Genomic DNA, 27,887 nt, shown 5'->3' with positions numbered 1-27,887 from the left:
TATTTAAGCATATCTTAGCACTGGAATTAAGACAAAGAGAGCCATATCACTGTTGGCTGTGAGACTGATGAGATCTAAAAAAAAGTTAATGACTAAAACCATAAAAATCATGGTTTCTGTCTATCACCTTTTGCCTCCTGATGCATTAGAAAAATTGTTGCATCCACTCAGAAATTAAAGGCCACCTTGCCTCCACAAAAGTTGGAATGAATGACCTATTTGCCAGGAATCATTTATTTATTGCTTTCCAGTCAGAACAGAAGAGTTTGGTTTTTCTATCATGTCACATACAGGATGTAAATACAATACATCTTTACAGGAAAGGTCACCACAGCATGTCCTTGATACAAAAATCAAATATATCACTCCAATTTAGTGAGAGTCAAGAGCATTAAAAATGTTGAACCTGAAGTATAGGTTAATTAATTACCTGGCCCCTAGAAAAATGATCATTATTACTGCATCTCTAATACTGGAATTTTTTCATTCCATTATGAAGACATCAGGGAAATAGATAAAAAGAAAGCATTTTCTGTATCACCTGGAAGACATGCTTTACTGTAATGTGCTGTTACTTGCCACAAGTGCTGTCTCTCTGTTCATAAACACTTCAGGTACTATTTACTGGTAGGTCTTTTAGAGAACTCTGATGTAGGAATGAAAAGGACTATTGCATTAAGAGAAGCTTAACAAAATAAGAGGTTATTTGGACAAATCTTTCAGTAATTCAGTAAGAAATCTATCTGCTTACCAGATTACCCTATTTTACCATTTATCAGGTTCCTTATAGTTCCTAGAACCGTCTCCCAAATTTTGGAATCTTTTCCTTAAAGAAATGGATTTTTTCTTTTCTCTCACTACAATCTGTAAGAGATTTGGGGTTTGAAATATTTCTCTAGAGCATCACTTGAAAAAAGTTGAGTTTGCAACCTTCTCTGGAAACACAGAGGTTTTAGGCATGCCAGTATCTTCCAGGACAGTGCCAAATTTGCGGCCCAGTCAACTAAAAAGGTTCAAAAGTAAGAATTTCATTGTTCTAGTTACTAAGTAACATGATGAATTGAAGTAAACTGCATCAAACTGGCTTCTCAGATGATCTGGACGAACCCAAAAAGAGTTAACTCTAAAGGTAAGAAATAGGGAGCTCTGTCTTGTGTTAGGAATGACTCCCAGTAGGCAGGGGAGAACGCTCTGTGCCTGCAGGGACACTAAACTAACTAACCCATTCACTGAACCATTGGTTTCTGTTTCAGATGAAGACTGAACAGAAAATACCTGGTACTCACCGTAAATGAAATTCCAACCTCGCCTCACAGCTAAACCTCCCCCTCCCCTAAACTGGGATTCTATATTCACACCTATTGCATCCTCCTACAAGCATACTCATGTCCTCAAATTAGGGTCCAAACTAACGGTTTCAATGAAAATTTTGGATCTGCAAAGGTAGTAAGTGTAGAGTCTACAGGTCCTATGCCTAAAAGTAATCTATGCAAGCTTAATGTTGAGCTAAACTTTCTGAACTTTTTTGGGCCTCTGTTTATGCCTATAGCTGCATATCCATACCAAGATTTTTAAATAACATATATAAGTTATGTATTAATAGATCTAGTATAAAACTGTCCAGAACTGTTGTGAACTGCTCAATCCATACGTTAAATCCCAGAGCTGGGCTATGTCAACTATCCTCAGGGTCAGTTATCCCAAACGGTTCCTGAAGAAACTTATACCAGTCTCCTTTAAAAATAGTCAGAAACAACTTGAACATTCAACTTCACTGCCTGGAAGAAAACAACTAGTACAGTTACTATAGCTCCAGAGGCATAACAGTTTATGTCCAAGGGGCCATCAAAACCAGCACAGTGTGACAATGGTTTAGACTTTGGATTTGGAGCAATTAATAGGCAGAATCAAAAAGGCAAAACATCAGATCACTTGCTCTCTCCTTTGAAGTGAGGAATTAGTTGGAATGGATCTAGGTTGTCCCTGCAGAGATAATTTTGTAGCATAAAACAGAGAAACTCACCTTCCTGCATATCCTGCCTGATCAGAAATTAATGAGGTTGAGATGAGATCTAATAGTACACTATTTTTGTTTTGGGAAAAATGGTTCTTCATACATAAGATAATTATTAAACACACATATCAGGACGGAATGGTAATGAGCAGAGAAATCCCTCCCACAGCCCCAAAATAGTTTGCACATTGTATAGCTTATGTTTGGCTTAGTGATCATCCAGTATCTGAAGTACACTTTTGGATTGCCCCAAATTGCTCAGTCTCCCTGAATGCAAACACTTGTTGGCTTGCAGAAAAAAAAGCTCCATCACACTAGCCTAGACTGTGTTTTCCTATGTCTGTTTTACTTCGGAATATCTACCAGGGACAACGCTTGACATCATCTTTATTTAGCAAAGGAGTCTCCTATGGACAGAACTATATTGAACACATAGTATGTTGCAGCTTAACAAGTACCAAGAATCCCCTGCAGTTTAATATGAGATTCTACAGACAGTCAAGAAAATCTGAGTATCAGCTAAGTAGTAATGGAGTCTCCTATTCATAGTAATTTTAAAGTTCACACTTTTTGTTTTATTGCCTGGATTCTTTTATCTGTCTCAAGACCACGCGCAAGACAGTAAAATGAGGGGAGTCTAAGAGGAGGACGTAAGGTAGGTTTAAAGATGTTCAAACAGATACACAAGATACCTAATAATTCCCAGAGAAAATAAGATTTTGCAGAATACAGATTGAATTTCACATTATTATTTGTAATACATATTGAAGCTCCCTTTCTTCATCATGTCTTTCATTCAGCTCTAGATTAAGACACCTATTACTGTCTACATGAGTTGGGTGTCTCTCCTTGTCATAGAGCCAATTAATATCTCTTCAGTGCAACCTGTGGAGTCAGGAGAGCAATTAAGAAAATCCAATAGTTAAAACCATTCACTTAGCATAGCCATCTACAAATGACATCTACAAATGACAAAAGCAATTGGTCCTTAGGGACCTGACAGCTTTGGTGAGCAACATTTGGAAGCCAAGGAGGACACACTATGGCCTTGCAAATGGCAACCAATGCAACATTTAGACTTACAACCCTCACAGCAGTTGGTGGGGCTGTACCAGGAGCCACAGTGCAGGCTATGCCCTCACTGATGAGTGCCATCCTGTGGGGTCTGGGACAGGTTGGCAGAGACAGGGACTGGTAAGAGGCTTCACTGACAGCCCCCAACATAGCAAGGGTTTGAATCAGATCCAGAGTCTGTCTGAGAGATCCAAAAGGAGTAGCAGGAGATGCAACTGAAACATGGGTCTCCTAGGCATGGGGATGAGCCTATGATATAACTTTTGCCAAGGGCTGAGCTTATTTAGGACTCCTGGGTCCATGTGCAGGATTAGGGGACCCAGATAGGGCTGATTAGAGACATTAAGGCCTACAGATGCCCCCAGGAAACTGATGGGTTTCTGTCTTGCACTCCAGACCCCACTGCCCAGTTCTGCACAAGCACTGGGAAACCTCCAACTCCTGGAAACAAAGACAATCTGAAACTGGATCTCTCTCCAGGCACGGGGCTCAGCAGCCAAAATACATGTCTATTGCAGCTGGAGACCACAGACTCACAGAATCACACAATACACCCAGTTGGAAGGGACCCACAAGGATCATTGAGTCCAACTTCTAGTCCTGCATATGACCATCACCAAGAGTCACACCACGTGCCTGAGAGTATTGTCCAAAGGCTTCCTGAACTCTGTCAAAGGCTTGGTGCTGTGACTACTTTCCTGGGGAGCCTGTTCCAGCACCCAACCACTCTCTGAGTGAAAAACCTTTTTCTAATATCCAACCCAGACCCCCCCGCCACAACTTCTGGCCACTCCCTCGGATCCTGTCACTGGTCACCACAGAGAAAGATCAGTTCCTGCCCCTCTTCTTTCCCTCATGAGAAAGTTGTAGACTGCAGTGAGGTCTCCTCTCAGTCTCCTCTTTCTCCAGGCTGAACAGACCAAGCGACCTCAGCCGCTCCTCATACAACTTCCCCTCAAGGCCCTTCACCATCTTTGCTGCCCTCCTTTGGATGCCACAAGGTGTTCAAGAGAATCACTGAGCCAGTTTGTATGATACAGGACTGTGGTCAAAGCCATGTGTCTCTGTCTGAGCAACAGCTGGGGGCCAGGTGGGATACTGTGAGGCATATCTGCTGCTTATGTGTAGGTGGTGAATCTCATCTTGGGTATCTAAATTCATGAATCAGTTTTAAAAAACCAGTGTAACAGCTGATGCAAAAAGAGCACTTCAATAAATGTTAACTATGTCAGAGACCAACTTTTACACAGTGTCATGACAGAGCTGTAAGGCATCTGAGCATGGTTGTGTGAAATGAAGATCTGGCCAGGATCAATCTTTTCAGGACCTCTAAGAATTACACCCAAGGAGCAGCCCTTACTACGAGGTATGTGGGAGGCGTGTCTGAAGGCACGAGGGATATGCCAGGGCAATGGGCCTGAGAGAACATGTGCGGTCACATATAACTCTATTGGCTGAAGAAGTCACATGGTACACAGGGATATAAAGAGTGGGAATTTTGAAATAAAGTCTCTTTGTCCACACCACCACGAGGAGCTGACTTATTCCTTGTTATACAAGGGCCTCGCCGTTACACATGGCGCTCAAACAGGGACTCTTTTAGCTTATATTAAGCCAGATATTTATCCTGAATCAGGAAATCAGCCGTTGGTTCTGGTATCGTCTCATTTCTCAGAGACGGGAGCCTTTACCGCAAAAAACTTTGACGTCAATAATCCCGTGGTCTTAGTGGCATCTAAGAAACGGAAAGTTAGTTTAGGAGCTCCAAAAATTAGGATAGTGCACGGAAGAAGAGAAGAAAGAAGTTGAAGAAGAAACTGAGAGGTCAAAGCAGCCACCGGATAGAGTGGAGAGGGTTCAACGCAACATCAAAAGCGGTGAGTCTGATTGGGACGCATTCCGCATGCCTAAGACTGCTCCCTGGGCGATAGCGTGCCTGCAGCTCGGAGACTCAGGCCGCGGAGCACCTTAGGATCATCAGGGAAAAGCCTGTTGGTTCCCTGTGCATCGGTCATCTGGTAAAGGCGGTCTGCCGCTGCCGACTGCTCCGGACCATGTGCGAGAAGCGGCTTGCCGCTGCCGCGTCTTAACAGCCCCAGCCACCGCTGACCCCCACGGAGCCCCCGTGCCAGTTTTTCTGTCCAGCAGAAACTGGCCGCGGCTCCCTGTCTGCTTGCCGCCGCTGAGGTACACATTAAATAAAGCAGTTCACAGAAGCAGGTTCTGCTCACTCAACAACAGCAAAAAAGGGCTCTTCATTTTCACCTAATTCTATAAACTAGCAACAACAGCACTTGACATTTTGCTTTTTTCTAACAACATGCCATACGCAGCTGCTTTTGTAGTAGCAATCACTGTATCTCTTGTGTGTACAATACAGTACATAAAGTTATTGGGTTTAAACACTAAAATATATTTTTTCTGTAGTCTGTAAAGTAGAAGAAGTCTCATAACTACATACATAAAAATAAGAGGAAAATATGGATATACATGAAATAGAATATTGCTCTCAGAAAAATAAAGCCAGTACTGTGAGTCATTAAAATATACATGGGCATAAAGGAAATTGCTACTTTCTGTCAAAAAAAGAACGTGTAAGATGCTTAAGCCTCAAGAAATTTCTTGCAATACACTGAAAATCTGTGTCATACTGCCATATATGAGTTTATACATTTTGTTTGTTCCACAAGCTTTGATTTAGAGTGGCAATTTGCAGTTTTCAACCTAAGTGGAAGGTGAAAAACAGCTGTATTCACTGCTTAAAATCTAAATGTTTTTATTGTTGGCATCAGCTGCAGCAGCTTATTGCTTCTGATAGAGAAAGTCCTGAGGCTCTGCAAAGCAACCGTGCTCTGTTCTCTCTGGACATGGGATGACTCAATTTCTCCATGGTGATTCATCTGGGTAAATCAACTCTGAGTTGTCAAGTCCAGAAGGAGCTCTTATCTAACTGTATTCAGAAGGAGATGGGAATGGATCACTGGGGAATCTAAATGAGCTTTTTATCCAGATAGATCTGCTGCATGCATCCTTACACATAGCCTTCTGCTGAATTTGGTACCTAACCACCAACTGATCTGCTATTCAGGCATCATGTTAAGATTTAAGGTTTTCAACTATCTATTTCCTGGATAATGAGCACTTTCCTTTCTCTATCTTTTCTCTAGCTGAAGTGAGAGTCCCAATTTATTATCTTTGGAGAGTATTAATAAAAACATCATTCTATACTTAAGATCAGCTGACCCCCCAAGTGTTGCAGGCTCAATATGGCAGGGGAACAAGAGAAACAGACCATTTTCACATCTTCCAGCTTACCAAGGTGCCCAGAGCATACAGGGTACCAGTTGCAACAAAGAACTTGCAAAGAGACACAGAACTGAAGTGATAGTGTTTCTGAAAATGAACCGTGGGTAGGTGAGATGGTCAGGGAACTCACTGCTAAGTGAGATTGCAAGAAAAAAGGAAAGTTTGGATGTCCTCTCAAACTGCCTCTGCCATGGCCTTGTTTGTCAGTGACCACCATGGAGACAAATAATCCTAGAGGGAAGTGAAATAAATGGGAAGCCTCTACCAGGGGTGGTTCTGCTTGCAAGCCTCCTGATTGGCCACATCAACAGTTTGGTGAACCTCAGCTCAAGGATCATTCAACCAGACAGCCTTTTTACTCTTCAGTATCCAGAATTTAACTTTTCTTTTTCCAAAGGCTCTAGAGTATCAAACTAACCTTGAAAGCAGAACTGAATGTAAAGCAAGAAGAGATGGCTGCCTGAGTTCACAGAAGACAGCAGTTCTGCAAGGCATTCATTAGTAAAGTAATAATTCAGATGCACATTTTAATGTTTCATATCTTTGCATTGCTAATTAGTTGTATATCAAAGCATGGACTAAACGTAGAAAATTTAAGCTATTTATATGCTTCCTATTGGTGACCATGGCAGAAAGAGTACTTTTGCAGCATTTCCCCCCCTTGTACTGGAAGAGTTGAGCACAACTGAACTCTTTGAAAGCACAGTAACCATGTGCAACTAGTTCAATAAATACAGAAACAGTCTCTCTCATTTTGTGCCAGTGGAACTAGCCTAATCTGCATGCGCCTCTCCCAAGAGTTGTAGTGGTTCCCTCTGCGCTCCCTACACAATTGTCTCTCTGGTCTCAAGTCACATTTGCATCTAGATTTAACATCATACAGTTCCTGCAGAGTCCTTGACTGTTTATTACTGTCTCTCTGTACATCAAAGGAGGAAGAAATAAAATAAAAGTAATACTAAGATCCTCCTTAGCCCTAGGCAAGACTTTCAGCTGAAAATCACCATTACAGAAAATTTTCTCTAAAGGACAGAAAAAAACCAATACTTGAGACATAATTTTGCTTAAAAAAGATGTGTTTTCTCTTTCACCTCTTTTTTTCTAAATTTCTCTCAGAATTTTGAACTAAAAAAAAAAAAATCCCACAAACTCTGTTTCTTCATGGGGATGCTCAAGTTGATCCTTTTACACCCAAAATACCCTTACAGATGTATCTTTCTAAAAACACAGCTACTAGCTGCGCAAAGAGCTGAGATACCAACAGCAAGGATAAGCAACAACATAAGGACAATCAAGAAGTCAAGAAGACTTGGAAAAGTGGAAGGGGAAGAAAAGGGAAAATACAATATGTCTGCAGAGTTTCAAAGCTTCTTCAGACCTATTAATTCCCACTACCTTCCTGACCTCAAGAAATTTGAGGGAGGAAAAATAGATTCTTTTACTCTCAGAAAAATAGATTCTTTACTTCCCAGCATTTTCCTCTTTGCTGAAGAGGAAAGATCTAGACAACAGCTCAGTGGCAGCTGAAACTTCCCTCTCTACTACACTGAGAGAGGAAAATAAAGGCTAAGTGACCATAAGATGCAAAAGAGTTAATAATAGCAGTCAGGATGCACGGTTTGTGTTTACATGAAAAGGAGAAAAGTGCACGCAATGGATAGGACTGATTCAGAGGAGACATTGCAAAAAGTGACATCGGCCAATTTTTACATTGTGTAAAATATGTGGGAGTAGTTCTTACCCTCCAGTGCCTTTGTACAGGAGCTCTCAATGACAGCTCACAAAGATGACAGATACAACAGTTCATACTTACATAAAAAGACTATTTTCTTGGTGGTATTACTGCAGTTCGGGCTAGGTATTAATTTGTACTAGAAAGGCACTATATAATTAGTTCCAATTTATCACCTTGAAGCCAAAAAGTCTGTCCAACAAAGCAATAAATAATTGGGGTTAGAATTTAGGATTGCATTGGAAGTAGATTATGAACTCTTTGGGGTACCTTTTTTTCGTGTATTGTGTTTACAACACTAAGAGGAATTGAGCACTGCCTCCTTGTAATGCTTCATCAGCACTGCCACCACAGACCCCAGCACCTACAGGGAATGTTACAACACACATGCATACTGAAACTACTAAACTATTCACTTCTTATAAAGTATTATGATGTAGCACTGATGAAAGTAATCCACAAAACGAAACCAAGGAAATACTTCTCTTCTTTGTAAGAAGGCAAACACTAGGCTGCATTTAGTTTGGGTTAGGTTCTGTTCTCAATTATATTGGTGAAAATCTGCTGTCACTCTGTTAATCTCAAGTAGATCAAGAATGATGTTGCTACAAGTGATTACAATACATCCTTTTATTATCAGACTGTTTTTAGCCCTCTGCATGCACAAATCCAACCGTTATTTCTGTTTGAAAACAGCAGAACGAAATCTTCCACCCACCAAAAAAAAATCCTACCTGTTACCTTGTAATACCTTCAAAATCAGCAATTCTTAAGACACAATTAAAGAAACTGAAAAAGTAACTGACCTCTTGCCGTTTGAAATTTTGAACGTATTCTTCAAATTGTTCATCTTTAGTTTCATCTGCTTTTCCTAGTTTTTGAAGTACCTATATTGAAAGGAAAAAGGAATAATTTAATATTTATGTCACAGAACAGAAATTCTGCTACTTTCAACACTTCTTTTCTTACAGTTAGGCTTAAATAGCATTTTATTTTTGTGTGTGTTCATGCACTACAGTTTCTACAGTTCAGAAAAGAAACTATTTTGTCAAAATAAAAAAAGATAAAAGCAGGAATATGGGGGGTGTGTGGAAATATACTTCAAAGTATAGAGTCCTCGGTGGGATGTGGTTTTTCGTAGTGAAGTAACTTTTCTTTTAGCAAAGAATTCCATGGTTTCAAAGCAAGGAAGAATGAGAGAATTTTGCTGGCACTGCAAGTTTTTCTTCAATTCAGACAAACAAAGAAAAAAAAAATCATTAGGTTTTTCTTCTTTTTATGTTTCATTACATCGAACAGTATTAACATTATTCTTATCTGCATGATTTTCAACACAAAGTCATAGAAAATAAAGAAGTGTAAGGTTGCATGAGAAATTGTTACAGCTGATGCTCATTTAAAACTTGGTGTTCATTTTTTCTCACCTCATTAATTCAGAAGTGGATTGTCATCCACTAGATAATAAACATACTGTAAGAGAGAGTCAATCAGCAATCTCAAACGTAATTTGACACAGCTACACTTTACACTGTATTTAACTACAATACATGCATTCTATTATTAAATCCCATCGCTATCCTCTCATTTTAATACTAAAGACTTACACACAGTTGCAAATAGGCTTCACCCTGCTTATTAAGCAACCCCTTAATCTTTATAGAGTACATGTATGTGGGACTGAACCATGTCACAGAGCGATGTTCAGATTGCTCTTCTATGACAAGTTGACCAAACTTTCAATTTTCACAGGAAAAACCAAACCCAAACAAATGCAATCAAAACAAAACTCACCAACCCCAGGAAATTGAAACAGTAGTAATTAACAGATACTATGAATAACGATATAAGCATCACATCATCTGTTCTTCTCAAAACAAAGAACATGCAGCTCCGGTACTGTTACATTCTCTATCTGACCACCTTCCTCTCCCAAGCCCAGCCAGCCCCACACCACAAAATCAGTCTGCACAAAGGTGTGGAGAGCATTGCTACAGTGGAAACCCGGGGTCAGGGTGATCGTGAAGGTGATACAATGCCACCTTGTAAGACCCTAAGACTTGAGCTACAAGTTCTCCCAGGGAGTTTTACTTTAAAAATATATAAGGTTCCAAAAATTAGACCACCAAATCTTCAGAAGAACCCTCAGCTCTTTAACCATGTTAAGACAGAGCGTAAAGGAGAAAAGCTCCACATTTTCTCACAGGGTGCTTTTACTGGTAAACTTTTGGCAAAAGTTTAAAGGGTAACAGGCAACCGAAACAAACCATTCCACAAAGCATTGATTTAGCACATGCTAACCCATACAACTTAGCAAAGTCCAACCCATTCAGTCCCAAGTTACCCAAAATATTAAGAAAGTAGTAAAGAAAGAGCAGCAGTAAGAAGAAAGAAGAAAAGAGCTACCACCAGGAGTCCTGTGTAAGTCCAGCTTCCACGAGGTCAGGTCGTAGGTCTCAAGCCAAAATGGAGACCAGGTTGCTGCTGTTTTTATATGCTCTGGTCCCCTGTGGCCACCCCCCCCAGATGGGACTCCCAGCCCACTGGCCACTCTGGGGCTCCGGGGTGAGGTAAGGAGCGGTGCTCCCACTGTGCCAGCCAATCCTGGGCTAGGTCAGGGGCTCTGAGGTGGGATGCGGGCAGTGCTCCAGGGCTGCCTTTGACTGACAAGTGCTCGGGGGTTGCCCACTGACTGCAGGGGCTGGGACAGGGCATCACCTCACTTCTGTGAAATTCGACCTGTCCTTCCCCCCCTACATACACACACTTGAGTTGGTCCGAGCCAATAATTAATATAATAATCCAGTCTCTCACATACCTGTGGACATGGTATGTGAAACATCGAGGAAGTTTTGACATATTTACAGTAGAAAGATAGAAAGAATGATATCTGAGAAGAAAAAAAGGTAAAGACCAGCCTTTTGCTGCCAATAGAGATGTTCATTTTCTGGCATATATGGGCATTTTGGGTTGCTTCTACAACTGCTGACTAGTCCCAGAAACCTCATGCACTATCATGACCAACTTCTTCATAAAATATTAATAAATATCACAGATAGTTTTACAGAGGAATCATTTAATTTAATATTTTGAATCACCACATTGCTCCTTGTCACCAGCAAGACTAACAGTCTGCCCGCAACTTTGATCTGCATCAGGTGGCTTTCTGAAAATCCAACATCTCCTCTTCAAAGAGCTGGCTGCTAGGTAAGCCTCCTGATCACGGCAATACATTCAAACTATGTTCACAGTAAGAAGTAGCAGGCATGTTAACTGTAGTCTGAGCAATTCATAACATAGATAACAAACTAAAGCAAGAAAAGTTGTCATGATAGACTCTTTTTTACCCAAAATATCAACAACACACATCCATGTCTCCAAATGCGCACTCAGGCCCAACAGTGAAAGGCTCAGAAGGGAATAACCTCTTACAGCACCTACCTCCTACGGTTTGGGTTTTTTTTTTTATCCTATCTACAACTTACAATTTCTCTACAGGTATTTAGCTGAACTGAGACTAAGACGCAGTGTTACAATTTAGCCTCTGCAAACACCAACCCTAATCTTAAACCAGAGCTCCATTAAACAATCATTAATAACATAGTTTCTCAATTTTCCTAATGCAGATCAGAACTACAGATATGTCATATGGTTGGAAATATAAGTTCCAAGCCAGAGGCTTGGAATTAGCTAAAGAAACTTACTCTCATGGAAGTCCTGTAGCCCATGCCATGTACACAGATAACTGGGGTTCACTTACTCTTTTCCTAAATGCAATCCTAATCCCATGCCCACAATTCCATATGGAGACAGTGAAGCAGACTGGGGCTAAAATAAACTATTCCTCACAGGTCCATCCCATCCATATAACTCCATGCACCACTGAATGTATAGCTCAGCTTTTTACAACCAACCCAATTGCAACCACAACTTTATCACTTGTAGTCTAAACAGAGAAGTTGCCAGGCTGAAGGTAAGTCTCAGAAACTGACCCACCTTCCAGCAGTTGTTTGTGCACTTCTTTCTCAAAGTGGAAGTCTCTTGTCAAGAGAAGTCTATAGTTAGTTTATTTTTGTTTAGTTAGGCGAACACCTATAGGGTGTCTCTGGAGTAGAGTTAAGGCCAAGTGAAGGCTTGTCTGGCCTACATATGGGTTCCTCCAACTGAAGGGGTTAATAGCAGGTCTACAACTCCACCCATCGTAGACAGGCTGAAATAAATTTCAAACACATTCATCTTGTTACATAGAGTACCTCAGTTAGAGTCAAGGTTTGGTCTAGGACAAGGATTAGGAAAAGGACAAGGATTAGGAAAAGGCAAGTAGACAGCCTACTAGCACTAAGTTTAGAACAAGAGAACTAAGTTTAGAACAAGAGAAAACAGACTTGAAACACTCAAGTTATTGGAAAGCATCTGATGGCTCTTAATGGTAAAAGGAAGACTGTGCTCAGGAGCAGCACATGCCTAACCTCCCCCTTAAGCCTCACTTCAACCACCCTTATAGATAAGCATTAGCTTTAGTAACAGGAATAGCTCAGTTCATTGTGGCCTATGAGGACAGGAGAAGGGTAGACAGACAGTACCAAAGAAAGGGGATCTGTACCGATAAGTGGTAAATATTTTATTTTAGACTCATGTGGTAGGTAACCCATATTATGGATTTGTATGCAAGTATTGGAAAACAAAAGCAGAGGAACCAAAGATGTTGCTAAACATTCCGTGGCCTGTAGGGCTTGAATGAGGCCAGAACTTGTGAAGGTAGGTGGCTAGCATTTTTTTTCTTAGCATGCCCATACAGAGAAAAAACATTTGAGGTTAGGTTTGAGAACATTTATCAATGTGTAGGAACAGCCTGTACCATTTACAATAAAATAAATTTTAAAAATTAAAGAAACAGACACGAACGGAATCTCAATAGTCAAGTTTTCCGTAGTCTTATGAAGATTGTTTAAAAAGCCGATCATTCTATCAAAAAAAAAATCCAGGATAAAAGTTGCCTCATTTAATATAATGAAACTAAATCAGCTACCAGTAAGTTTTCCCTTAAAATAACATAAAAAGATTTAAAAACCAAAAGTATCTAAAATGGGTATCAGTGTTGACCCAGGTATATATTATATATATTGCTAAGAATACAGTTGAGTTCAATTAGCATTGAGAATGAAGTAAAAGCTAAATTTGATATGATAATAAACCTAGATGCTGTCAGGTAAATACATGTAGAGAGAAATTGCAAGACAATGTGGTACTGACATAACATGGCAGATTCCACACTAACACATAACATTTTGAGTAAGAACATCAAGCATGTCTGATATCATTTATAAATGTCATCAAGAGTACACTTCTAGATACAAAATGCAAGAATCCCCATTTGGGGATGCTGCATCTTCAACAAACTTTCAGAATATATAAGACTAAACAGTTCCCCTTTAGTCTTTTAAGTGCTTTTATTTATCAAATAATACATTCAGTTCTATGAGGAACTTGAATTCAAATGATCAACTTCAGAGTGATTGTAATGTGAATGTTTCCAAAGAAAGGAAACTAATACAATAAAATAGATTACAGATTAGCTTGAGAAAGATTGATTGCATTGAAAACTCTTGTTTTGAGGCAAGAACGACAGTGTTTAATAGCTGCTGAGACTACCACCCTGACAGGTCTACCCATCCTCCCCTAAAAAAGTTTTCAAGACTATCACAATTCAGGGAAAGGAAAAAACAAAAATAAATAAATAAATAAATAAATAAATGAACAAAAGCCCAAACCCAAAACCAATGCAAAAAATCCCCCAAGCCCCCCCAAAAAACCCCAAACCAACATCAACCAAAAAACCCTGAAATGTATTCTCTGATGTAGCCTGTGGCCACCCAGGAGCTGCCTCAAGAGCAGCTCAGCTTCCGGCAGAGCAGCAGCTGGCTGGACAGGAGCTGACCTCATCAGCCATCCCAACATACCTCATCTCCAGTCACACATCACACACAACCAACACGTTCAAAACCACTCAGGTTAGGAAGACATGACTGCTCAGATATGGCTATCAAGGAGAAGACTTCATCAGAAATTCCCAGGACTGTTAAAATACTGAAAAAATTAAGCTAATCTAACTTGCCACAAGTAGCACTATTTAAGGGAATTTAACGGAATAACGCCCTCATGAAAAGCAAAACAAACACTCACAACAGTCCAAAAACATTGTCATGGACTCCCTGTCCAAAATCTTTTGAAAACAGCAAAGTGCTCTGGATCTCAATAGATGCAAACTCATGCATCTATAACACTATTCTGTAATACTTTGACAATACCATTCCACAACATATTTTTTTCCTAGTACTTTACTCTTCTACAGCCTGTAAAAGAAATACTAGGGCTGCACGACTAACGTGCAGTTTTCCAGGGACACCCATGATTAAAAAGACAATTTTTTTTCATGTGATGAGATGTTATACAAAGCATCCAATACCACAAAACCATAAAAAAAAGTGTCAAAATAGAAAAGTTAAGCATGATCCATGATACGCAGCCGGTATTTGAGAACTGTAGAAGCAAAGTTTAAGAAACCTTGTTTATTCCAGAAATAAAAGCTAGCTAGGAGGACAACATATTGAAGTATGAAGCCTGGTGCAGAACTAATTTCAAAACTTATCTACTGTCTCTCACCCAAGCATGACAGCAGCGTGTTAAGCACAAGAAACAGAATACTCAAGACTTACTGAAGCCACATAAGATTACCACCTCCTCATTGTTAGCACAAGGGTAGTTGAAGTGAAATCAGAGAGAGAATCATTACAAGGATGCTACTTGGTTGTTCCACTGCAAAGAGGGGCAGGAAGAGACAGCGGAGTGGATTAAAGATATGTAAGTATAGAGCTTATCAAACTATTTGTTTATTCCAGTTAATACAAAGTCTCCTCTCCAAAGAGGTAACATTCATATCTAACTACTCAAGATCTACTTGGGTGGCATTTACTAACAAAACAAATCATTTTTTTTGTCATGATGTCACCTTCATTTCACTTCAGCACTGAAATCTCAAAATATGGTCTGCAATAAAAGATGGGCAATGAGATATTTTTCAGTATTGTTACATAGTAGGATTAAAAATTAGATGGAATTTCATAATTAGAAAAATAATAATATAGGATTTTTATAAAAACTGCTTATTTTTTCTCTAGTGCTAAACACACCCAATAAATATAAATTAGTATTATATAATGGAATTAAGATGCCTGTATCTGAGATAGGGTAGTGTATTACTCAGTTTCAATTCTGCTATGAGTATTTCAATCCCAACATAGTTCTGGTGCAACAGGCTCAATTGCTTCTATTTTCCAAGTGGTTGACTAAATTTCATATTTTCCATGCTATACAGTCATATACTTCCAAGAACTCAGCCTTACACTTGTACTGCTGTTGCTATTCTACCCTTGTGTTCCTGCAGAAACAACAGCTGAAGGTGACAAATGTTTGCCTGAGCCTCTATTCTCATTAATATCTGTTGCAGGGTTGTGAAAAAAAAATTCTTTTGTCATTGACAGACTCGAAAAAGCCCGAAAACCTGATTAATACAGAACACTGAGCATTTTACTAAGAGATTTTTACTACAGAAAATGCAGAAAGACACTGTAATAAAGGTCATGACTGATAAGCAATTACTTTGTGTGGTGCTGGTTTCTGTAACTGATCTTATAAAATGACTAAACTTAGCTGAGGCTTCCAGATCAGCTTTAGGTCATCTGTAGTTACCACTCCTTTTTTCTGTCCACACTTGCATTACTAATGCCATATAGAACAACTGATCATTCATCAAATTACAGGTAATCTTCACTGTCACATAATGTATTTTATATCTTTATTATTGTACTGGTAATTGTGCCCCAGCCTCCTTCAAAGTCTTCTCTTACATTGGGCACAATAATGCTAATTTGCCCATCATTTACAGTTGAATTTCATTGCTCAAGTTTGACACAGTGGATCACATACTAGAAAAAAGGCCATCACAGTAAACTGCAGTTGGGAGTGTAGAGGACTGCAACTCCACAATTGCTATCGTAATATATAACATAGCCAATTTCTGTTGTACAGTGTCACAAAGCCAAAGAGAAGTCATATCCTGAACTGCATGAATGCACGAAATATGGCCCAAGCAATAGAAAAGGGCAGCTGCTAGGTACCAGGCACTTTCCAGTACAGAAGAGCATAGAGATGGCTCTACAGGCCAGACCAATTGTCCATGTAATATACTAACCTCTCTCCAAACCCCCTCAAAAGAAGATTCCTAGGGAAGATACATGACAAGAGCGCAGTGATGCTCCTCCAGAACCCTCTCCCAACCACTAACAAACTGCATTTCAATGAATTCCTGATGTTGCCTCTTTACATTTTATAGATCTGATGGATTTTTCTTATTGATGGATTGTCCTGGTTCCTGTCCTGGGGAAGCTCTGATAAGGTATTTGATGTTTAAAGAAGCATGAAGGTGCACTTCTCTTATAAATGCTTTTCTTTTGTTAAGTTTTTGTGAGCTTTCGCTTGCTGATGCTTTGAGTATTGTAAAATACCATGACACATGGGAACAGTTTGCTTAACAAACAAGAAGAGTATTGAATAACATCCAGACAAGCATAAAACACTGTGATAAGCTATATTCTCTTAATCAAAATTGAAAGAGGTAAATGTGGTCTTTCTAATGCAGCCTAAATGACAGATGTGAACACTATGCCATGAGAGATGATTATAGTAACCTTTCCACGAATTACAGAATCTAATTGTACATCATTGCCCAGATAATGTAAAAAAGCTCTAAAGTGAGCCGCAAAATAAACAAGATTATGACTGCTTTCAGAATGAAGCCACAGACTTCTACATTAGTCCTTGGTCATTTGGTTAAAACCAGAAAGTACTTTACAGAGTACACTGACTTGCACATTGTAGTGTGCCACAGTGTCTAGGCAGACCTTTGCTCACCCTTTTCTTTGCAACATCCAGCAAATTTGGTCTACTAGAAGTATGCACCCTTGCAAAATTTAACACAGTAGTAGGTGGCTACTGTTCTGCATTAAGTGTGATCCTAAGAAGTCCAGAGTAAAACTTAGCTGGGCAGTAAAAATTTAAGGAGACTGAAGGATGAGCTTTCAAGTTTGCAAAGGCCTCATTTCACTTATGAGAAGGGAAGGAATACTAACAGCTACGACAATGTACTGCTAGGGACTTCTCCTGCTTTGTGTCTTAGGAACTTCACATGGCTTAATGCTATGAGGCTCTCCCACGTGATAAGGTGGTTCATCAGACACTCTCTGCATGTATTCTGAAAGGTGCTTATCCCCAGTGGATGTGAAAACCTGGCAGAGCTTCAAAGAACTGCCATGTATTTCAAAAAATTAACAAGCTGTTCCCTAGACTATATAACAGAGGACCAGTCAATATAACATAGGACAGAATCAAAGTAGAGATGCTGGAATGGTGCTCTTCATGGAAAGTAGCTTAAATAGGAAAACAGAATGGAAAGAAACAATAAACAACACAGATCAAGGTGTAGAGAGAAAAAAAGAGTGAGAAATCAAAGGAAGAACTAAGAGGGAGTCAAACTATTATGAGAGAATAGGGACCAAGCTAAAACCAAAGAATCAACTTTGAGAAAACATGGGTTTGATTCATTTGTCTTCCCGTAGGCATCTCAGATGGCACAGGATGTCTCAAACACGTCTGTGCAGATGGAAAACACGACATAGGACCTGTGAAAGTGTCTTCTGGAATAGCAGCTTGAAGCAAGACAGGATACAACTCAAGTAGCCTACAACTCAGGCTGCTGAATTGAACTACGCTATTAGCATAGCAACATCTATGATCCTCAAACTTTTGAATGTTCTTTTTCCTCACAAAATTGCTTAAGGGTTCATTCTTTGTTCACTTTACCATCGGGTAAAAAAAGTACAGGAAAGGTTAGTAACTTCTACACCAAGTTCAGAGGATATTAATTGTAAACCAAAATCTGATTATTATAGACTAGCATCTTAACCTCTGGGCTGTCCTCCTCTGAATAGTTTTGTAGTACAAAAATTTGCTGTGCTCAGAATATTTGCACTAGAGCTAGACAGAAGAGCTAGACAAAAAGGCTGCTTAAAGAACTGGAAAGACAATCTCTTTGCCCTTCTCTGGCTATTGTTGCTCTCATACTTCTTGGAAACATTGATTAGTTCTTTTGGTTGAACAAGATCTAAATTTAACTGCCTGAACAATTAGCAGTAATATCTTTGGCTGAATTTCTGTGTCCTTTACTGCATCCCAAAGTAATCAAAACACCACTCTGCTGAATTAAAAAAAAATAATCCTGCCAGTTTTTATTTCTGCCTATACTTTACTCATCTAGTTGAAAAGTACCTGAATAACTTTCTAGTAGTGACCAGCATGTCTCAGCCTTCTGGAAACAAGCTGTGCACTCAGGCTTACTTACATTTTCCTCATTATGTTTTATTTCCCTCTTTCTTACTAGTTCCTTCGCTTCCTTACTCCCCTTTGGTTTACCCTCTATACTTACTGTAAAGCAGACACTTTCCTTAATACTGTTCCCTCCAAAAAACATCAACAATCAAAGAAATATTTGATTTACTGCCTTGATAGTATTTCACTTTGATAGCATGTCACTTCATGTGACAACTTCATTTACCCAATCTTCTACTTTGGGCCCCATCTAGGCTGCAAGCTTTTCAAAGCAAGAGACTATTTGACTCTCTGTCCTTCAAAGCACTGAAGACAAGGGGACGATCATTTTGAGTTGTTTGAAGATCCTACCAAAAAGCCGTGATTAATAATTTAACCTCTGATACCTATATTCACCTGGTGACCAGCTAGTTCTTTCGCTGTCTATTTACTTGATAGTCCTGGTCCCTAAGAACTAGAGAAAAAAGGCTAAAGCAGCCACTTGAAAAATTTTTTTCACCATATTCCCAAGGAAAAAAAACCCCATAGAATCAAATATAAAACAATTGCATTAACAAAACTTCAATTTGAAAGTATTCAAACTAGATGTGGAACATTATCTAAAAATGGAGTAGATTGCCTACAGAACTTCTTAAAAATTAACTTTTGAGATCTCATCAATAGAACATTAAAATCAACTACAAAAACATTTAGCACAAAAACCTTCTTAAGCTGGAAGCAGCCACAACACAATAAACAGTTTTTCTCCTGTACAGAAAGGCCCCTAAAGTTCATTCTTCCAGAAGGAAACTAATATGATTTATGGTACCAAAATCCTCAGCAGTGATCCCTGAAAGGCAATCTGTTATCTCAAAATTAATCAAATTTTTCCTGGGCCAAGAAGAGAGATATCAAATATAAATTTGTAATTTATTTGTTGCTACTACAGTTTCATTTCTTAATCAAACATTTAAATTCTACCTGGAAAAAGACAACTTTGTCTTTTACACACTGTCTCTCTGGATTTTTCACAGCAATTATATGATGTTCTTCCTGGCTGCTGGCAGTCAAAAAAAATAAAAAAGACAAAAAGTTTTTAAGTCACATGACCAAATATAAAGATCACATTCATTATAAAAGACTTTGAATTCAAAAGTGCACATGCATTTTCCCACTGTCTAGTTCCATGGGCTATATATAGCAAAGTCTTGTTTATTTAGCTCTGATGATATGATTTCATTGGATCAGAAAATTTAAGTAAATTAGACTTTAAGTAGTTATGTTTTTCAAGCTATTTCCCCTTATATTCCCACTGCTGCATCTGATTTTCTCAGTTCCAAGATCCAGTGACAATATTTCCTATTGGTCTTGATTAAAATCAAATGGAACCAATTTGTAATAAAATATATGGATTTTGGCACTAAGTAGATAAAGAGCATTAGTGGCAAAATATAATGTCCCCTCAGTAGGATGATATGAAGATGATAAGTCTCATTTGATAGCTTTATAGGTATCTCTAGGCTACTTCTCATCACAGAAGGCAGATAAAGATAATTTATAAATTAAAACGATTTCTTCAATGTGGAGGAAAATCAGATAAAAGCTTTAAAATATTTATCAGAGTTGCTGGGAAGAAAGAAAAAACCCTGATAAAGGAGATATTTTTATTTGATATGTTTTTCTAATGATTGCCTGTGAGATTGTAATCCACATCCTTAAACACAAAATTTCATTTATATCAGGAGTTGTGCAGACGTGATAACAAACAGAGACAAGGGTACAACCATCCATGACATGGGTAATTAACAGAGCTCACTTATTTCTTGTCTCACAGCGTCAGAGAGTTAACAGGTGAATATACTTTCCTTCCACTTACACCACTATATCTACAAGATAGGCTACTAGTGTTTTTGTGTCTTCTCAGTTTGGCTTCTAAATTAGTCCATATGCTCTAAGTAGCAATACAGATGCCTAATCTTGACTGCCTCCTCTAGTCTGAGCTGTGACATTTTCACAGATACTTCTTGGAAAGGAATTGTCAGAGGCTAGAGACACCCACATTTCATCCAGCACGCACTGAGGTGCAGATGCTGCCCACCCTGAGGCTTCTTCATGTTCAGCAGGGATAGGATTTCTCTCTGCAGACTCAGGTCAACCTTCATTACAGGACTGATATAATGGAGCCCTGGGGAAACAAAACCAAAAGTTTCCAGCATGGTTTGGTGGCTTGCCAACAGAATATTTCACCACCTGTTAAGACAGTCTCATGTCCTGCCACTCATAGCAACACAGTACATGAAGATAACTTTGTCTAGCACTTTGCAAAACATTTTCCAGATTGATGCTCATCTGTGGAGGATGAATTTTACTGTTTCTTCACAGATAAAGAGTATACTGCACACTAAATATCAGCGATGTGCCTGACATAGCAACAGTTGCTGATGAGACACTTTTCACCTTTGGGATGCTCCAAATCTCTCTCATCTCTCCTCATCTGAGGGATGTCAGTGACACTGACATAACACTTCCACATGAATTCACTCTTCTCTAGATGGAAGGATAAATAAGTTTGTTTCAAAAAACTGAGCTCCCAAAAGCAAGAAAATTTAGATAGAGCATATACACTTGGTTCAACAAACCTAACTTAGGAAAATTTTGAAGCCACCCAGGTCTTTCTTTTTAAAAAATAGCTTTGTCAGAAATTTAGTGATGCAAAAGAGATAGATTTCAGACTTATTGGAAGAATTTGTGAACACATAACCTCCTAACAATCACAAGTTTCCCAAGGCCATCTCTATAAAGAAATAATTAAACCAGCATAATATGGTTACTATTATGTGCTAGTCAGATATTTCTGAAGAAAGTTACCATGTTTCCTTCTCATTGCTATTCAGAATTATTCATCATTTTTGCGTTACTGAAGGTCAAACAGTATCTCATAACACTAAAGTATTCTAAAGCTGCTCAGCTAACACACTGTATTTCTACTTTTGTTCTGAAGTGCTACTAAGGATAAGTCTGACTGTTCTCAGAACTTTATATGCATCATTTCTTCATGCTCGCCACAAGTCATGGCCTTTTAGTTATTGAAAAGGAAAAAAGTTCTTAACTGAAGCTGAGGTCATCAAGGACTACCAGCAGTGGTTGTGCCAGTGCTCCTACTTTGACACCTGAGACATCCTAAACAAGCAGGGTTTCATCCTCTCTTGCAGGGCTTGGGAAATGAAACTCCAGAATTAGCCCTCAGAGCTGCTGAACATGGAAATAGATGTGTTGCTCCCTAGCACATGTTAGGTTCCTCTTTCCAGGGAAGTATATTCTTTGCTGAGCCAACATCAGTCCCCTTCCACTCAATGTGCTGCTACGAAAACAACCCGTTTAAGAGCTCTGTAACAGTCACACTTTCCAGGTAAAAAGATGTCCAGAAAAGGAGCCTGTCTGCCAATGCTAGAAAATAAATGGCAGATGAGCACTGTTTTAATGCAAGACAAGCCATGTTCTTCTGAAGGTACTATTCATCTGAAGTAAGATTCTTATGTCTTTCAATGGTCCTCATTAAGATAAACACCAAATCAGGGAAATGTATCACTGTGAGAGGAAGATTGACAAGGAGAAAAATTCAGCATCAGGACAAAGAACAGTTTCAATACGGAAAGAGCATTAGGACAGGTAGGAAAAAATATCACAAACTCTGTTAGGTGTAAGAAGATTTAGAAAACAGCACTTCCAGAACTGAGAGAAAATAACAGTGGGATGCTGTGGCCATACAACCTGTTAGTGTAGTTACGAAGGCATGCTGGAGAAACAGCAGCAGCAAAGACAAGCTGGAGGGACCTTCATCAGCAAGTCCAGTGCTGTGAGGCCTGTCATACTCTTCAGTAGCAAACTGTTTCCACTGAGGTTGAAGCCATACTTCAACAGAAATCTTTCATTGCACATAACATGGAAGGAAGGCCTTCCACAGGAAACCAACACATGTAACAGACTATGAAAATCACTGGGATACAGCACATAGCAGAATTCAGCTGAAACAAAGTGAACGCTAACTTGACAGTCTTTCACGCATTAAGTGTCACGGAACAGCATGGCAAACAATTCTAGTCTTTCTCTTGAAGATCAGCTGTTCTGGCATCCAGTGACAAAAATGTAAAAATATCACCATTCTCTTTTAATAAGTGTTATCATTCCCACCTTCAGTCTACTTCTTTCTACACTGGCCAAACACCATGACTTCAATATTCCCTTATGGTCAAATTTTCTAATGTTCAGTTATTTTCTTTGCTTTTCTCTAGACACTTTCCAGCTTCTCTTATGAGATGTCTAAAAACACTTGATATATTTTAAAATCGGTGGTAGAAAGAAATGTTTTAAGCACTGAAAATCAGCTTGCATGTGGAAATGGATCTGAAAATGTTGCTGGACATGAAAAAGCAGCAAAGGAGATTAAACTGCAACAATTTGGTACCCAGGACTTAATCATATGAAAAAAACTCTTAGCACATCTCCCATCAAAAAGTTACACATTCCTCAGTGTCTTGCTACATTTGGAGCTCAAATGTACAGTCAGCCTAAATACTCCTATCCACCATGATCACAGTAAATAGCTATCTTCCAAGCACCTCTTAAAATCACTTCAGGATTGGATTATAACACCTCCATTTCTATGGGGAGAAAACTGAGGCACAGGAATTGATTAAGCAGCTGTGCCAGCCTTTAATTAATCGTGCAGTATGCCAAAAGGACAGTTTTAATCTGAATATGTAGATGTTGTGCCTTAACACTGTGCCTAAACAACTACTGAGCAACACAAAGAAGTAAAAAAGCACATATAACAGAGTACAAGAATATAAAAAGGTCCAAATCTCATTTATTTCACTCAGGTAATTAGATTTGTGGATCTGAATGTGTGAGAAAGATGAGTAGGATTAGTTTCTCTACCATTTCCAAAAATAAACTGATACATATGGCAACTATTACTTAAAATTGTCTATCATAGCTACTCAAGCTGTCATATTTCTTGTAGCAAAAGTTAAAATTTAAAGATACTGGTGCAAAAATAAGTAAATCAAAACTTACCGGGAATAGTTCTTTAAGTGTAAAGATTGATTTTTTTTTCCTTTGTGTCAAATGCAGTCCCTGAAACTTTCAGCTGTGTAAAATATCTTCTGCAGCAATTTCAGAACAAAGACATGTTTTAAGTGATTTTTATTATATGCTTTCATAAAAGAGGTTTTTCAGATAATGAACCATATTGACTTTAAAAGGCAAGTAGAACAGTAGGTATTAATAAATTTAACTTCTGGCAGCAACTAACAGATTAGAAAGGCACCACAGCCATAACATTTTGTTCATTTATGTGAATATAAATGAGATCTTCTAGGAATACAGAAGTATTTGACACCCACAGGTACCGAAGGATGTTAGACAGGAGCACTTTAGGAAACTTGTGATGTTCTTAAGTGTCTTAAAAAACATATTGTTTTTGTTATTTAAATGTACAGAGACACTGTTTCTGACAAAGAAAGATCACTCCGTGCATTTTAATAGCACACAAGCTTGTTTAATGAAATAACTGAAGTTGCAGGGATAAATTGTCTGTCCAGAGATGTTAGGTAGCTTCAGGATTCCCTTGATCGAGCAAGATCATATCTTTAATAATGTAAATCTCTTCAAAGTCAACCAGATTTGTCATGTAGGGGGAAGTATACTGTGGTGTTTAGGCCTTGGCCCACGTGCAGCAGAATCATAGTCTGCTAGTCTTGTTGGAGAGCTTTTGGAAAATCCAGTCTGCCACCAAAGACTTTCTAGCATTTACACTCAGGGTGCTCCTCTTTATAAAAACCTAGGGCTCTACATCAAAAGCTCATAATATGCAAAGTAATAACAGGACAGAGTTATTACTCTTAGCTTTGTGTCTTTTTATAACTTTTAGCCATTTATTTTCCTTGGGAGATGAATTTTATGAACTAGATCGATAGTCACAATGGAAATTCTGGATGCTACAAGAAATCATGTTAGCTCTTCAGTAGATGCAATTGCTTCCGCAGATTTAAACTGACGCCATTAGAGATGCTACATTTCCATAAAAGTAGCAAAGTGAAATCTTACTAGTCCCAGGTATTGGTCACAATGTATTTTTCACAGCAGGAAGAATAAACCCATTCAAGTAGTTCTGTTCTACCTTTTTTAACTTTGTCCTTTCTCCTCTTCCAGCCCTTGGCTGTTGTCAGCACTGTTACGGACTATGATACATTTGCCACATCCTTCAAAAGGAAGCTGCATTTCAGTAGTGCCTGAAATTATTTATGCATAAAACACTGCAGTCCGCACAGATGAAAAAGCAATATAAATTCAATGCTGGTGACTAATGTAAAACTGTGTGATTAAGTGCAAGCCAGTGTGATTAACAGGGCTACAAATACGAGTTCTATGTTTTCTCTTCCCGTAACTACCTTAATTGTTTCTAAATCTGCTCTGAAATTAAGATGAGATGACATTATTTAAAGTGAGTTTTTCAGATAGAAAGTACCACGTTGGTACAGAATTTATCATTTTAATCCTCAACTATTTATACTTTTGTTTCAGAATAAATATGCATCCATGAATGCTTGAAGATCTCTCTTGGTGTCATAGTGGCAGGTTTCTGGGGAAATCACTGTGCATGGATTACAATACTGGTCTAAATATAAACATTTCAGAGATTTTGGGGTCACATTTGGGTGAGAAGAAAATAGACAGTTTTACCACAGTGATACTGTGGTAATACTCCTTATGAATATGGACAAGGAAGGTTTTTCATTATGAGCTATGAAAGCAGCATCTGAAAGCATATAAAATCTATTAAAAAAACCAGACCAGAGCAAGAATTTCTCAGCATCTGGAGAAAGACAGAGAAGAATCCAACTTGAGCATTCAGAAATCAAGTTAATGGACAGACATATACTACTTGAAGCAGTATCCTTCTAAAAACCAATTATACTTAACAGGAGTCAAGCTTGGTCAACCAAAAAGATTTTTTTTTTTCCTTACAACCACTTTCCCTACATCCAGCAGGCTCTCCACACAGAGGGAAAACACTAAAAGGTTACTCTGCTGCAGGCAGCACCGGGCACCACTGGGCTCCTCGCTCACATGACATAAGTCAGAGGCAGCTTTGCTGAACCCAAATCACTGTGGACTCAGAGCCTTAGTTAATGGCATCAAGAGACCTTCCCATCCCTACCTGCTCACCTTCACCCTTCTGAACAGGACCTCTCATCACAGCACCCACAGTCAAGTATTAACAGCCCAAATCAATAGAAAGAATCAGTAGAACACAGACCAGAAACATAAAAGAGATCCCAAGAGGGGCTGCCTTTCCTTCCCCTTCCCTGTTTTCCCCTTCTTTTTTTCTTCTTTCTTTTTCTTTTTTCACCCTCTTTTTTCTTCCCCATTCCCTCTTTTTCCTTTTTCCCCCCTTCTTTTTTCTTTTTTCCCTTCTTTCCTTTTGTTATAGGTTATAAATCCAATAGGGGAATTTTTCTTCCCTTGCTCCACTGTAAGAAAATGGAGTGAGTAGGGGGAAGGGGGTCAATTAGCCTTACAAAAGAACCTAGCTGGCCAGACTGCATTCCTAATGGATGGCCCATCAGAGGTTGGGAGGAGAGGGGAGGAGATTTGGGAGGGGGTGGCTGGTTCTTTTCAGAGGAGAGAGATCAGACTGCAGAGTTCTCTCTCTGGGACAGAGACAGGGTCTGTCTCTGGGTATTTTTGGAGAAAAGGCCTGGAATCCGGTCTTTCTGGCTTTTTGTCCTGGTGAGGCCTGACCACCAGCCTCGATCGGCTCGCACACTGCCTCGTGACTCCAGCCGGGACCTACTGGGTTTTTTTCATCGGAGAGTTGTGTGCTTACTGGGAGAGAAGGGAGGAGCCTTGAAACACCGTCATCTGAGAACAACAGTGAGTCCCGTGGGGGTGGACTGTTTTTTTCCTTCTGCCCTTCTCCCATTGGGGGAAGGGTCTCTTTCTTTTCAGCTTCTCCCCCGATCCAAGACCGCCCCCCAGATCCCCCCCCCCGGGAGGTGACCGCCAGAGCCCAACAGCGCCCCCTGAAGGTCAACACAGAGTACTGCAGGCCCTGCACCTCCAGTGATCCAACAGGGTCCCCTGCCGACCATGATTAGAACTGCGCTAAAGACAGAGAAGTATTCAGACCTTTTTCTTTTGTTTGAAGGGGACTTTTTGGGTACAGGACTATTGTCTAGTTATTTTTTTTGTGTTCTGTTACTATTCTTGCCAACATACATATATCTTTTAATAAAGGGTTGCTATTTCTTCTTTTTTTTCCCCCTTGATTAAAGCCCCCTTAATTTTGAATTCACAATTGCTGAGAGAGAGGAGTTTGGTCTACCTCATAACTCATCCTCTTTAGCAAACTCATCCTCCAGTCTCTTCAAACTGAGACACCTTTCTTTTTTTTTCTTATTTTCCTTCCCTGTTCTTCCCTTCCCTTTCCTTCAATGCGGAACTTAAGACACATGAATAAATCATGACTGTGCAACTGCATAAAAATCAGTGCAAGTAAATCACATTTATTGAGAAACAGTATGAGAAGTGTGGAGATAAGAACAATTTAATGCAAAATGCAGGACCCTGCATCCTAGATAGCATTAAGCATTTGCAATACCACAAGAATTTGCACTTCGAATGCAATACATAGGATCAGTGCAAAGATTTTAATACATGAAGATAGATCCTGGTCTTTGCACTGTATTTTCATTACAAAATCAAGCACTCTGCATCCAGAGTACCTAGACTAAATTACCTGTCTCAGACTCAGTCCCCCAGAAGGGTTTTTTCTGGAGAGAAATGGCTCTTGTGCTGTCCTACCATCTTGCTCGTGCTGCTCAGGAGCAGTTGGGAAGTGCTGAGCATATTCAATGATATGATGAATAACTCCTAGGAAATCTGCTAGTCTCTGGTCAGAGCAGATTTTTTCTAACACTCCCACACTGCCCCTTGCTAGTATGCAGTGCATGCTCAACGCTATTTTATACTTTCAGAAGGAAAAAAGTAGTTAAGAATATCTGGGTATTTTTCACAGCGGTGAGTCTGTCCATTCTGATAAAGAATTGGGAAAAAAAATGGAGAAAAAAAATCTCTGAGGGATATTGTTTAAATTTAAAAGAGAACACAAAAACCCCCCAGTAAATCCATTTTTAGCATAGAGGGGACTCTGCAAAACTTTCCCTCTAAATCAGGACAACTTGGAAAGCTATCACTATTACACTTAAGGGATATCAGAAGGGAATCAATCAAGTAATCAAAGAGATTAAGAATATGAATGCAACTCTGCCATCAGGA

At 39.2% G+C, this 27,887-nt stretch overlaps 1 protein-coding gene across 1 annotated transcript in view; it reads right to left on the bottom strand.

The window, feature by feature from the left end:
• Window positions 1–27,887, bottom strand: part of LOC127476169 (amphiphysin) — a 117,479-nt gene that overhangs the window by 57,631 nt on the left and 31,961 nt on the right. The window contains exon 2 of the mRNA XM_051798734.1: window positions 8,933–9,013. Coding sequence (XP_051654694.1) covers window positions 8,933–9,013 — 81 coding nt within the window. The remainder of the gene's footprint in view (window positions 1–8,932; window positions 9,014–27,887) is intronic.

The sequence above is a fragment of the Manacus candei genome, unplaced genomic scaffold (genome assembly GCF_025592945.1).
Source record: "Manacus candei isolate 608988 ecotype Guabito, Panama unplaced genomic scaffold, ASM2559294v1 h1tg000049l, whole genome shotgun sequence".
Classification (NCBI taxonomy): domain Eukaryota; kingdom Metazoa; phylum Chordata; class Aves; order Passeriformes; family Pipridae; genus Manacus; species Manacus candei.
Note: the sequence above shows the minus strand (reverse complement) of the source record. Positions and strands in the feature narration are given on the sequence as shown.